The 14,307-nt window shown below is 44.5% G+C and overlaps 1 protein-coding gene across 1 annotated transcript; it reads left to right on the top strand.

Annotated features, from left to right (window-relative positions):
* The first annotated feature begins 404 nt into the window (after positions 1-404).
* Positions 405-6,523, top strand: LOC118981300 (carcinoembryonic antigen-related cell adhesion molecule 21-like). Its single transcript, XM_037038012.1, has 4 exons — positions 405-488; positions 600-781; positions 1,666-2,019; positions 6,187-6,523. The coding sequence occupies exons 2-4, from the start codon at positions 718-720 to the stop codon at positions 6,465-6,467; spliced, it is 699 nt and encodes a 232-aa protein (XP_036893907.1). The 5' UTR covers positions 405-488; positions 600-717; the 3' UTR covers positions 6,468-6,523.
* Positions 6,524-14,307: the final 7,784 nt, after the last annotated feature.

Here is a 14,307-nt window from a genome sequence, read left to right on the forward strand (position 1 = left end):
CCACCCCTGTCAGAACCTGCAGTTTAACCTGGAGATGTCCCCTGGGCACAGGAGAGCAGGAGAGGCACTTCTACTTTCACTTCAAGAGATCTCATTTCGAATGGGCACCCACATTAACTGGACAGCTGCTGCAGCTGCATTTTTAAGGTGTCACCTGGGCATTGCAATGTTTACAAAGTTCCACAGGTGATTCAATGCACAGGAGAAATGCCATCCCTCTGACAGGTGTCTCTGAAGTAGCCCAAGAACTCCTGCTCTGAAGGGAGCGGTCAAATGTGAAAGAGAGAGGCTGTGGCAGAGGTTCACCTGGCAGGAAGTAGTGGGGAAACCCCGAAACCCAGACACCCCAGGCTTGTGTGTGGGCTAGTGTTGTATATGTATGTGTGTGTGTGAGTTGTGTGTGAGTTCATGTGGGTAGCTGTGTATGTGTGGTGTTCAAAGGTCTCAGCAGTTCCCAGGGAACCTAAATGTCAAAGGACAGTAAACTGGTAAGAAGGGACAGTAATGGCAAAAATGAGGTCAGGGAGTGGGAGAGTCCTGGGCACTGACTCCGCCCCCAGCCCACATGACAAGAATCGTAATCTTACCCCTGAATAAAGCTCAGCCCACAGGTAAGACACACAGCAGATTGCACCATTCTGGGCAGAGGTGCCTGTGAGCCTCACAGAACTTCAGGCTTTTCTCAACGATACACCCACAGAGGAGGCAGCAGACACCATGGGGCCCCCTTCAGTCTCTACCCACAGAGGACATGTCCATTGGCAAGGGCTCCTGGTGGTTGGTGAGTAGGAGACAATTCCTTGGGGTTGACTAGGGACCTGACGGACACTGGCTGGGATCTGCTAAAGAGACCAGGGCTCTGAGAAAGAGGGAAGGCTTCTGTTTTGACCTGAGGGTGAAGGAGAAAGGAGCAAAGTAGGATGGGGAAGGGGGCTCAGCAAGAGGAAAATCTCATAATCTGGAAGTGGTGAGAGACAGGAAAACCTCAATTGCTGTTCATTTCCTGTTATTCATCATTGAGTATTGAATTAGGAGAACTGATAATAATAATAATAATTTATGTCTGTAAACCCCAGAAAAAACATAACCAAGAGTGCTAGACACTGTCTTTACCACCAGCCTCAGAAACGGTCAAATACACTGCAGGATATGCAGAGCCCCAGGAAAACTTGTTTATTTACCCACAGGTATTTGCAGCCTTTTGCGGTCACTAGAGGTACAATAAGGTCAGACAAGCCCCTGCTCACATGGAGCTATGTTCTAGTGAAGAGAGAGACAAGGAAAGTCTACTTGGGATGTCAGGTACCCACAAGAGCTATAAACAAGAAGAGCAGGGTGAGGTCAGAAAGTGAAGACACAGAAACTTTAGAGAAGGTGGTCAACACAGATGTCTCTCAAAGACACTCCTGAGTGTCAGCAGGGGTCTGAGGGCAGTGAGTGGGTGAATGAGACAAGCACCTAGAGAATAATATTTGAAAAAAAAATAGAACAGGTTCAGAGGTGCTGAAGTAATAGTGCCCATGACTCTGACCTTGGCCATCGGAGACACAGCCTCACACGCAGACCAAGGCTGAGAGCTGAAGAGACTCACTCAGGATCCATGGCCTCATCTTTCCCTCCAACCCGTAGATCCAAATATTGATTAACTTTTTTCTTCTTTTCTAGTCTCACTATTGAACTTCTGGAGCCTGCCCACCACTGCACAATTTGCTATTGTGTCGACCAACGCTCCTGAAGGGAAGGATATACACCTACGTCTCCGAAATACACCTCCTGATGCTCTAGGCTTCTTCTGGTACAGGGGGGAAGGGGAAAAATCCAATCATAGAATAGTCTCTATTTCAACAAGCATAAGAGCATTTGCAAAAGGGCCTTTATACACTGGGCGAGAGATAATATACAGAGACGGATCCTTGCAATTAAAGAAGGTCACCAAGAAGGACACAGGCATCTACACCGTAGTGGCCCACCTTCAAAATTCAAAAAAAGAAATAGGATTTGGACGGCTTAATGTATATGGTGAGTGATTCCTCTCTGCCCCCTGGGTGTCGGGTGGGGTGAATTCTCCTTCACACACAGGACTGGACCCAGGGCCCTGGACCCTGGACCCAGCCTCCATCCCCCTCTGCATCACATTCCAGGCTGGGTTGGGCCTTTAGTGCAGGACACACCCAGTGGAGACAAACTTCCTAAGATCCCAGTGCCCTTCCCAACTTGCAGCCCTGCAGACAGTCACTGCTGGCTGAAGACCAGTCTGTGAGAGTAACTCAGCAAAGGGAGGCCAGTCTAAGTGCAGCCCTGAGCTCCTCCCTGTGACCTTGACCCTGAGAACAGCCCTGCAGGGCTCTGTCAAAGCCTGCTCTGAGGAGCCCCCTGCAATTCTTACAGAGATCACTAGAGAACCCTGTCCAGGGATCTTGACTCCAAGGACCTTGGGGAGCTTGTGTCAGGCTGGGTTTGGCCTCCTAAAAAAAGGTTAGTTGGGTAGTAGTTTAACGGGTGCCCGAGTCACAAGGATTCTGAGCTGGTCACCAGCCAGGGCTCAGGCCCAAGAGCCACATCCTGGCAGAAATGGAGTCCAGTCTATCACCTGAGACTGGCTCTGGAGAGCACAGTTGGACAATGTCCTTGGACATTAGCCAACTGTCCTGGGGGACTTAGCAAAGTCAGGTTCAGATAAAGGTCCACATCCCCAGAAAGAAACAGAGAAAAAGATGCTTCTGGAAGCTCCTCATTCACCAGGGATCGGCCCAGGGGATTCTTTCTTGGAGTCGATCAATAGCAGATGCCTCTTATTTGAGCTGCTCTCTATCCTAAGATTTAGGTCCTATATGTGAATATTTTGTGGTTAATACACTGATAACATGGCAGCCAAATATTCATCCTTCATGGAGAATAAACTAAGACCCAAGAAGGTACAGTCACTGAAGCAGAGTCCCACAGACCCTGAGCAGCTGGTCAGGGTCACTCGAGGTCAGTCTACAGCACCTGTCTTCTCCCTCCTAGGAGCCCAAGAAGGTGTCTGTGGGTTCCTGAACCTACCATTGGCTCAGATGCCTTTCTCTTAACATACTCAGCTCAGAGAAATATATTCGGGTCTGGAGGGTGAAAGAAAATAAAGAAATAATCTGTTTTAACTCTAGAACCAAACTACCTGCAGTAACGATCAGAGTGAGTACAGAGAACACCTGGGCCTCTAACTCAGGCGGCTTATCCACAGCTCCCCGCCCTGGACTTGAAATCACTTGTTTGTTTCCTGCTGTGGTGGAGTCACTCCCACCACATATAGATAAAAGGGCTTTGTCTTCTCATCTTCACTCTACCCCAAAACCAGCTCAGGGACCAACATGTAAGACTCAGTTGCTTTTGATGAATTAGGAAGAAGTAAATAGTGATTTAATGAATGAGTGAATTGATGGATGAATGATCCAAAATCTCTTCAAAGCCTGAAACCTGGATGCAGAGTCCTCGGATTTCTGGCCACAGGGCACCAGCTCTCTGTCCCCTCAGGGACAGCCCCATGTCTCAGACCCTTTTCTGCTCTCCAATGAAAAGTCTTTCCTGCATTTGGTTGTAGGCCTTGGGGTATTAGTAATACTTTTTTCACATATGGAAAAATTGTGTTTCTCCCAAATTTCTATCTCATAGCCTCTCAACCCAAGCAGTCCACATGGGCCTGAACTACAGCAAGACCATGCTCCCCACTTGCTGTGCATCACCCACTTTGCATCTGCACACGTCCTCACCTTCCCTGGACAGATGGAGAAGGATTTTAATGACCAAGGGCAGAACCCAGGGTTCTGCTGCCACAGTCAGCTTCCACCTGTCTGCTTCACTTGCTTTCTGAATTGTTTCTTAGACTCTTCTCTATCATTTAGTGACCCACTGACTCACTTCAGTCACACACACCTGGGAAGACATGACTCACCTTTTGGCCCAGAGGCCTGAGTAGTCAACTGACCACCAGCCTGGCCCTGTGTTATGTGTTATTTCTGCACAAACCCCAGTTGCTGGGATGTCCTGGGAAGTGATGCCTCATAGAAACACACTTAGCTGGGTGATGGAGGGCTGTGCAGCTGGAAGGAAAGGCTTCTGGTCGACCAGGCAATCAGCTGGTCAGTGAGGAAGCAGGGGAAGTGCAGGGGTGTCTCTGACTCACAGTCTGTGTCTCTCCACAACCAAACCCTGAGACCTCACTGTCACCTGAGAAAGTCTGTACTTTCCCCCAGACACAGAGCTGGAGGCCATACATTGCCCTCAAAGCCCTCAAACCCCCATGCATTTGTCTTGTGATACACAAACCTGCCTTGTTCTTCTAAGAACTCAAATTGGCTGAGAGGTGAGAGGTGAGAGGTCTCAACTCTGGTTGAAGAAGCTTTTAGAGGAATCAAAGGTACCACACAGGGCGATTTTCTTTTTCTTACCTGCAGAGCAAAGTGAACCATGCCAAACAACACAAGCAACAACTTCGACTTTAATAGTTTTGATTTGCATTTTTTAAATAATAGTGGTGTTGAGCATCTTCGCCTGTACTTATTGGTCATTTGTATATCTTTTTTCAGAAAAATGTCTATTCAAGTGTTTTGTCAATTTTTCAATCAGATTATTTGTTTTTGTTGTTGAGTTACAGGAGATTTTGATGTATTCTGGATGTTAACATTTCATTGTACATATGATTTGCAAAATATTTTCTCCCATTTCATAGGTCACCTTTCACTTGGTTGATAGTGTTTTTGATGAACAGAAGTTTTTCATTTTGACAAAAAACAAATTGTCTAATTTTTTTGCCTGTGTTCTTAGTGTCATATTCAAAAAAAATCATTGCCAAATCCAATGTCGTATTGCTTCTCTGTATATTTTTTCAAAGTATTTTTTAGCTTTAGGACTAACCTTTAGAAGTTGATCCATTTTGATTTATATTTTGTGTATAGTCTAGGGCAACAGTCCACGTCATTTATTTGTGTATGGATATTACTTGTTCAACACCATTTATTAAAAAGACGGTCTTTTCTCCATCGAACAGTCTTGGCATTTTCATCGACACCATTTCATTGTGTCCTTTGAAGGACAGAAGTTTTCATACCAGTGTCACACTGTTTCAGTTACTTTAGCTCTGCAGTGAGTGCTGAAATTGGAATATTTGGCACCTTCAATTTTATTCTTTTTAAATATTATGTCAAACCTGTGGGGTGCATTGAAATTTCTTATGAGTTCTGGGATGGATTTTCTCTATTTCTGCAAAAAAAATTTATTTGATGTTGATAGGGAATGTGTCAAATGTGTAGAGCGTTAGGGGTCTCCTAATCCATGAACATGGGTGCCTTTCCAGTGACTTGTTTCCAACTTACTTTCTTTCAGAGACATTTGGCACTTTTCAGTGTATGTGGTTTCTGCCTCATGAATTCAGTTTGTTTCTATGCATTCCAGTCTTTCTGATGCTATTGTTGATGGAACTGTTTTTTTCTAATTCCATTTTGAAATTGTTCATTCTCCTTGCACAAACGGGAAGTGATGCTGAGTATTGATTTTGTTTCCTGCAACTGTGCCTTATTTATTAGCTCTGACAGTTTTCTTTGTGAATGGTTGTCACAGAATCTTTAGGGTTTTCTACATATAAGACTATGTTGTCTTTTCAAAAAGAGAGTTATTTTTTCTTTTTCTCTGACTTGGATGCAACTTATTTCATCCTCTTGCATAAAATGTTCTGGTCAAATCTTCCAGCACTATGTTGAATATGTGAGTAAAACAGCATTGTTGTCTTGTTCATGATCTTAGTAAAGTTTTTGGAGTTTCTTCACCGCATACTGCTCTAGCTGTGGGCTTTCATGCATGGCCTTTATTATAGTAAGTAGTTTTCTCCTATTCTTATATTTCTGTCTTTTGTTAAAACCATAGCCATTTTCTTCTAGAGATTTATTTCACCAGTACATTCAATCAGCAGGCCAGGAAATACAGTCTTGTTCAGACTGATAAAACTTTTACATAGAACTCCTCCAGGTCTAAGGTCAGATCTCTCCTTATACACTGTCACCTAAACTCAGACCATTGTCCTTCTGCAAATGTCAAGACCATACTCTGGGACCTTTACATAGCTCACGTGGGCTGTGAGTGGCTGAGATCTCTGAGGAAGCCGTGTGGCTCCCTGTCTCAAGCCCACTCTCAGTCCCATTCTCTCTTTCTCCACAGAGCCTGTGAGAAAGCCCACCCTCCAAGCCAGCAGCACCACAGTCACAGAGAATAAGGATGCTGTGGTCTTGACCTGCTACTCAAATGCAGTTTCCATTGAGTGGTTATTCTATGGCATGAATCTGCAACTCTCAGAGAGAAGGAAGCTGTCCAAAGACCGCAGAAGCCTCACCATAGACCCCGTCAAGAGGGAGGATGCTGGTTATTACCAGTGTGAAGCCTCCAACCCCATCAGTTCTGCTGAAAGTTGGCCCCTTGAACTGCATGTGCAACATGAGTGACCCTTCTCCCCTCCTCTTTGTGATCAAACTCTAAATAAAGGTTTTTGTATTATCATAATAAGTTTGTTCTGAAAGTAAATACTTCTTAAAAGATTTTCATTGAGTCAACCAATACTTAACAATGGGAGCTGACATTGTTATTATTTCTGACTTCAGGTCACATTTCAGAGCAACCCCTGCCTTGGTATTGTCTTATATGTACCATGTCCACAGTGGGGGTGACATTGTGTCCCTCAGAGAATGAGCAGTGGTTGTGTGATAGCCAATGGGAGCAGGTGATGAACCCACGGAATCTGAGCTCTTTCCCTTCTCCATGCAAACATGTGGAGGCACCTGGACACTGTTGTAGACAATGGGGATGGACAAGAGGACACCGTGTGTGTAGAAACACTGACCTTAGTCTTTCAAGTTGACGTCTTTCAAAAGATTTCTAAAGTCTCTTGAGTATTCTTATTTATAGGGCAATAAAAGTATTTGCATGAGTTTAGTCCTTCTCTGTTCTTTTAGTTAATAAGATATCATTGGAAACTTTGGTAATAAAACCAAGGTTTTAGCTCAAATGTCCTAGTTCAGACTGATGCCCAAGGAATTAGAAATGACCTCATGCTTTATGGAGCTAAGTTGTACCTGTTTGGTCCTCTGGTCTCTCTTGGAGAAGAGGAATCACTAAAAGCTAGAGAGACTGCAGGTGCAGTGTGAGGGTGAGACTCCCTAACCTCAAGAGGCTGTTAAAACTCCCATCTTAAGCTTCATTTTTTTAAAAAAACTGCATCAGAAAATACTTTGTGATGATGTCATCTCTTCTGCACTTAAGTAACTAATCAGATCAAGTCAGGAGACACCTTTCATGTGGAAGGATCAAGAATGCACTTCCCTGGGCATCACCTTGAATCAAAGGGAAAGTGACTGTAGAAAGAAATGTAATGTCTTAATGGAAAACTCCAGAAGCACAGCCTTTTGGGAGATCAGATCCTGGCTCTGTTCAGGGACTCTGTTATTTCGTACCTTTTTATAAATTGCAATAACTGATGGACATGCAAACTGGGTCTTGGCTGAAAGAGATGTAGTTGTGTTTCCCTCCACTGTGCAGAAGGCAGTTTGGTTATGACCCAGAGGCCTTTGTGTCCCTCGGTGTCACAAACTTTAGACAGATTCTTCTGATTGCAGGCCTCTGACCTCCATTTTCTAGAGCATTTTCTTCAAATATATAATTGCAGTTTGCAATTACAGGTTCTTTCTTTGCCCTTTTGAAACATACATAGACCTCCTTAAAAAATCTTTTTGCCAGAGTTGTGATTCAGAAAGTATCTGTCCCAAGGGCCTGGGCTGATCCCTAAAAATGCAGTCCTCCTGGGGTCTCTGTGACCCAGTCTGTGGGAAGTAGAAGCCTAAGCTGAGTGAGGACCTTGACAATCATGAGGCCTAAGAAGGCCCCTCGTGAGGAATTTCTGAAATGTTGTACTTTCCTGCTCTGTGCCACCAATTAGCAAACAAAGGTGGCTATGATCCTTTCTCCTGTTCTTAAAATCTCCACAGCCTTTTCTCTCAGAGGTGTTGAGTTCTGGCTCAGTACACTGTGGCATCGTCTTTAATAAATTTGTTCAATGCATCTTTCACTCTGACATCAGCTGCTTGTAATTAGCTGTTCCTGTCATCATGCTCACAACGTCCATCCTTATTAGATTTTCAACCCTTCCCAAAGGTTTTAATCTGGATGAAATTTCCCAGGTAAAGATTCCCAGTTGTCTTGCCTTCCTTCTGAATTGGTGCCTAGAGCAAAAGATGGCCTGACTGCCCAGATTTTTCTGGGGACCAGGTTAATTCAAAGTGTCTTTTGTCTTAGAATCTGATAGAAAGGGCAGGTGTGAAACCCTGCAGTGGCCTAATTATCAACAGCGTTCTCATTGTGCATACATGTTCATTCACTTTCAGAGAACAAGATTACAGAGATTTTAAAAATATTCTGTCATGACACTCAGGAACTCTAGTAAACATGCTTCCCTGTGACATCAGCCCCTGCAGGTCTGCACTGGGAGACCCTGTTTTGTGCCTCCTGTGACCTGAAACTCAGAGCACAAATCATTATCCTTATTCTTTCATTTCTCTGTTTTGTTTACAAAGTCCACATGCCTGTCTTCAGAGAGTTTACAATCAGAACTTGAAAAATGGGAAAAAATCTCTTTTCTGGTTCTGGTTTTTTTGGTGGTGGTGGTTTGATTCTTTGTGTGTTTGTTTGTTTTAATGCTCCTTGTGGCCTCTAAGGTATTTGGTTGAAATCCTTGAAGAATTGGTGAGAGGAGGATTGTGGATAAGCAGAGCTGTGCCCACACCTTGGAGAAGCCAAAAAGAGATGGGATCTGGTCAGAGGCAGGGTGAGAAATTACAAAGCATGTGAGTTTGGGCATGAGGCATTGTGTGGATTGAAGAGGGCATAAGAAAGCCATGCAGAAGGGTTTTGTTAAGTAAGCTCAGGATGGGGCTGAGGCATAGGAAAAAGGGGCTGACCTAAGTGATGAGGGAGGGACCACTGAAGCTGGTGTGGTTAAGAGAAGGGAGCCATTCTCCCAGACTAGGACAGGCGAGTGGGAAGAGACCCTGGGTTGGCAGGAAGGATTAGGTCTGGAGGATGTTATCTTTTCTAAGCTAAGGAAAAGATAAAGTCCTAAGATAGGAAAAAGAGGAAAAAACAAATGTACTAGGCAGCAGAAGTTATGAAACAGAGGACATGAAATAAGAAACAAGAAGATGAGCATTCGATGGGGAGTGAGGAGTCTGAAGATGGATAAGGGTTTGTAGGACTGGGGGTACCAGGAATACAGAAGATTTAGTCAGGGAAGGAGTTGGAGTGAGGGGTAGTCAGACTAGCAAAGGGGTTGGGATAGAGCCTGGGAAAGGTAAGGAGTGCAGGGCAACCTTGGGGTGACAATCAGATTGAATGTTTCCAGTTTTAGTTCTGACCCAGTAGCAACATATGCAGCAGGTTCTCAAAGTGTGGTCTGAAGGCCACAGTTTCCATATGACCTAGGAGACCTGTGAAAACTAAATCTCACCCCATAACCCGAGACGTGACTGAGCTGAGCCAACACGTTAGCCATGCCCCAGGGATCTGTGTCAGTGAGTAACGCAGCCTGGGGAGAGGAAAATAGTGTCTGATGGTGTGAGGCATGAATGGGGATTTCAGGGCTGGAAAACTTGGAGTAAATGGAACCTTTCCTTTCTTTGTTGACTAGCCAGAGTGGACTTTCTGATTCCATGGTAAAAGCTATGTGGCAGGTCACAGTGCTGGCCCAGTGGTTCCAGTGGTCTGGGCCACTTCTCCTTGTTTCATCCCAGATGTACCACAGCCACCTGTGATGGACGCTGCTCTTCCCACCTGTCCTTATGTTGGCGGGTGTGATAGAACCCAGGTCACGAGGAGGAGGTCTGGCCACCTTGTCACTTCACAGCTCAAGTTCAGACCCTTTGTATCTCCTCAGGATTAGACTTTGTTCAGGGATTCTTATATTATTGCTGTAGAAGGCACAGCCTCACCCCAAAGCCTTGGAGTCTGCATGTAATTCTCTGATTAATTTCCACAAGAGGCTACACAAAGCAGCTTTTATTCTTCTAACATGGATTAGATGCAGGTACAAAGGCAGCAACTTGTCCTTTACTCTGGGGTGTACGTCCAGCGTGGCCAAGAGTATTGGAGCCGTGAAAGTCTCATACTTTGCAGATCCCTGAGTGGTCACAGATGTGGATGTTCCTGCTTTACTTAACCTGCTGATCACTAGATCAGATCCTGTCACTGGTGTCACTGTCCTCACTGATGCCATTGTCTGAGAACATCAACGCAAGCAGGTACCTGCTTCCACCCTTCAGAGCACATGTGTCTTTCCAAAGCATTTACAAAACTGACCATTTTGTTCATTTTTAGAAAAAAGCCTATACTTTGAAACCATAAATGATGACACCAGTAATAAGTCCATAGGCTTTTTATGACTTGCGGTTGGTGTGGAATTGACTTGGAGGATAAATGACTCCATTTGCCCTGCTAGGAAGGGTTGGCGTCACGGACTCACAACCTGTGCAGTCACTCAGAAAGGCCTACAGTAGGTTTAATGCTCCACTTTCATGGTTCCAAAATACTTAATGACTTTTCCACAAACTGCCCTGCATTGTCACTTGATGCTGATTTTTTCTGCTTCCACCCTAGAATAACCATGGCTTGGAAAAAATACTTTGACCCTACTGGGAAGTGCAATTTGTAATGTGACCACGAGAGGACAGTACCAATGCAAAGTAAACAGGAGAAAAAGTAAAGGAATTGGAGGAGTTTGGGGCTTTTTTTACTCTATGTTATGACAAGGGTCTAATGAGCAGAACTACTCATCTCTACAGCTCACAAAGGGAAGGTTCTTTATCTCTGTTGTACTTCAGAGATTCAAATTTAAACAAATCTCTGTTAGTTACTTCAACTATGAATAGCATTAAACAGGCACAATAAAGTCTACAGTAAATGTTGGTCTTTAGAAAAATACTGAAAAGACGAGATAGGAGCTGTGTAAATGTGTGTTGGTGGTGGGACAAAAGCAGTCAAGTCCTCATCTTTCAAGGGGAAAAGTCTTGTATTACATAGTGCATAATAGTAAAAAATTAGTACAGCACCTCAAAATATATACTATAAAGAAGACTTTGTTTCTATCTGGGGAGGCTGCCGTGGTTTGAGGCAGATGTCATAAGCATGGACCTTATCGGGGGCCATAAGACAGGGAGGCCAGGACCTTCCTGTGATCCCTCTGAACAGCACAGACAGGGAGTCAGGGATTACCACGACCAGTGTTGTCACAAAGACAAGAAAGGACGCTGAGCAGGTGGGAGCTGGGAACTGGTTTTGCTCACAGAGCGAATACCAAACACAAAACCGTCATTTTATATTTCAGATGAAGCGAGAGTCAAAATCTACTTAATGTGGTAGGTGCTCACATCAAAAATATATGCTCTCTCTGGGCCTTCCAGACTGATGGAGAAAAACCAAAATTTTTGGCTCTTGTCTTGAATGACATAAGATGAGCACTGACATGTTCGCTGTGTTTATTTGTTTTTTTTTTAATATCAGGAGCATAGAATTTAAAAAACTATAATCCTCTGTTTATGAACCAGCCCATAAATGGTCTGCCTTCATTTTGTAGAGAAGTATTACTTATTTAAATTAACTTTATGTGTCTGGAAGCAGACTCGAGTTGCAATTCCAGAATGATCAGGCATGGAGAATGGCCTTGCTGAAGAAGCTGCTGCTACTTCCTGAACGAAAACACTGGACAATGGACACACTGCACTGGTCTCAGGCCACAGCCCCTCTGCAGCCTCTGCAGCAACAGTCCAGGACCCACCAGCCCCACTGCCCTGAGAGCTGGGGGAGGCACAACCCTCATCTCATAAACCACTTCCATCTTTCAGAACTCACACATGGAAACTGTTGTCAGAGACTCTGAGATGTGCTGTGCTCACCTCCTCTGTCTTTTGTGTGCTTTCCAAAGGGTTTGGAAGAGAGTGAGTTAAAACATTTGGGGTACCTCTCCTAGACATCACTGGGGCACCTATAATGTGATATGTGCACAAGCATGATTTTGTTCATTTCACCTGTCAACATGATCCTTGCAGAGTTTTCCCCTTCTCAGTCAAGGTCAACCTCATCTTTCCAGGTGCTCAGGTTGAAAATATTGGCATTATCTTTGATGCCTACCTAGCTCTCACAGTGATCTCTAATCCATCGGCACACCTGGAGTCAGTATACTGTGTATAGATAGGAACCAAACACTCACGTCCAAGCTACCATCGCTGCTATGTGGGCTTATCGTATAGCCTCCTACTGGTCTTCTGCTGCCAACTGATATAACTCTCCCCCAGAAAAAGACCTGTGAATCTTTTTAAATAACATTTTTTTAAAAAAACCTAGGCAGGTCATCCTTTTTCTTCTTAAAGCCTTCCTATCACACACATCTCAATCACACCAAAATCCAAAGTCTTCAACACAGTTCAAAAAATTTCATATTAGTGCTGTTCAAAGTGCTGCTCTGCACAAGTCAGGACATTTCTACCAGAAGGTCAAGACACCCAGTGCTGTGGGTGAAAAAGTCTTGCAATGAAGAACGTGTCAGCTGGGGGAAATAAGGACCTGTAGTTACGTAACTGGTATACTTTTTTTTAAGACTTTATTTATTTATCTTTAGAGGGGAAGGGAAGGAGAGCAGGAGAGAAATATCAATGTATGGTTGCCTCTCATAAGTCCCCTGCCAGGAAATGGCCTGCAACCTAGGCATGTGCCCTGACTGGGAATCGAATCGTGATCGTGTGGTTCGCAAGCCCAGGCCCAATCCACTGAGCTACACCAGCCAGGGCTGTGATTGGTATACTTTCTATCTCAGGCTATTTAGCTGCTTACTGGTCACCCTTTGACAGCACTGTTCTCAAAAATCTGGTTCCTGTCTACACTTCTCATGTCACCCCTTCTTCTCACCCCATCTCTTCCGGTCACAGTGGCTATTTGACCATTGGACATGACAAGCAACACCTGGCACCAGGGCCATCACATTGGCTGTTCCCTTTCCCTAAACTAATCTTTCCCCAGAGAATCTCCATAACCCCTTCCTCACTTTTCTAGTCTCGCTAGAAGGTCACATAGTCACAGAGGTTTTCTCTGACCATCTCATGTAAGAAAGTAACCCCCAACCCACCTACTCCCTATCCACTCCACCCTACTTTATTATTCTTTAGAGGCTTTCTCATCTTTTTAATTGCTGATTGTTTGTTTCTGGATTGCCTCTCTCTCTTCATGAGAATATCAGCTCCATGAAAACAGTGACTGTCTGGTTCACTTCTGTGTCCCTTAGAACTATAAGCCTGTTAAGAATATTTGTTTATGCCCTGGCTAGTGTAGCTCAGTGGATTGAGCGCGGGCCTGTGAACCAGACAATCGCAGTTCGATTCCCAGTCAGGGCACATGCCTGGGTTGCAGGCCAGTTCCCAGCAGGGGCCAGTTCCCAGCAGGGGATGCACAAGAAGCAATCATACATTGATGTTTCTCTTCCTCTCTCCTTCCCTTCCCCTCTAAAGATAAATAAATAAAATATTTTTTAAAAAGGATATTTGTTTATAAAATATAACCAGAGACATTGAAATAAAGAACAAACGGACAGTAACCACAGGGGAGGGGGAGGGGGATTACAAGGGAGAGAAGGGGAGGGGTCTTCAAGGACCACATTTAGAGGACCCAGGGACAAAGACAGTGGGGGTTGGGTGTAGGATTGAGGGTAGGAGGTGGGGTGGACTGGGAGGGGGGAGTGGTGGTGGGGAAATGGAGACAACTGTACTTGAACAACAATTTTAAAAAAGAATGTGTGCTTATCATTCAAAAAAAGAAATTAATTAATTCACCTGTGAATAATTGCATGCTGGGAAGTGAGTATAGTCCCTCCAGCTTCACTGTCTGTATAATGTGAATAATTCCAGCCCTGTCCTTGTATAGTGATCAGGTAAGGATGGGTATCTCCTTCCTGATATCCATTGCTATGCACCAAAAGAGCTCAAACTTACAATTGCTTCACGTCTGACATGATGAGGGACCTGAGAAAGACGAACTCCAATCATGATAATAAGCAATCAACATTTGCACGAGGTAATAAAGACCCCAGATCTTAGGTAAAGTTTCCTGGGGTCCTTTTGGAAGGTTCGCCTCCCTGGCCTCTCATGCTTGTCTACGGTCCCTCTCTGGAATGGCCCTGGGAGTTCTGCACTGCTCTCACTTTGCATGTCAGAGAGCAAACAGACCTGTACCTGACTTGTCACTTCACAAGGGGCA

This window comes from Sturnira hondurensis, unplaced genomic scaffold (assembly GCF_014824575.4).
Source record: "Sturnira hondurensis isolate 20B ecotype Veracruz unplaced genomic scaffold, ASM1482457v3 Scaffold0023901, whole genome shotgun sequence".
Classification (NCBI taxonomy): Eukaryota; Metazoa; Chordata; class Mammalia; order Chiroptera; family Phyllostomidae; genus Sturnira; species Sturnira hondurensis.

What these genes read in the sequence shown, in the direction of transcription:
- LOC118981300 (XM_037038012.1), top strand. Translation starts at nt 718, where the DNA reads ATGGGGCCCCCTTCAGTCTCTACCCACAGAGGACATGTCCATTGGCAA. An exon ending in GCAAGGGCTCCTGGTGGTTG is followed by an intron (nt 782 to 1,665) that starts GTGAGTAGGAGA and finishes CTTCTTTTCTAG; the next exon opens with TCTCACTATTGAACTTCTGG. An exon ending in TGGACGGCTTAATGTATATG is followed by an intron (nt 2,020 to 6,186) that starts GTGAGTGATTCC and finishes CTTTCTCCACAG; the next exon opens with AGCCTGTGAGAAAGCCCACC.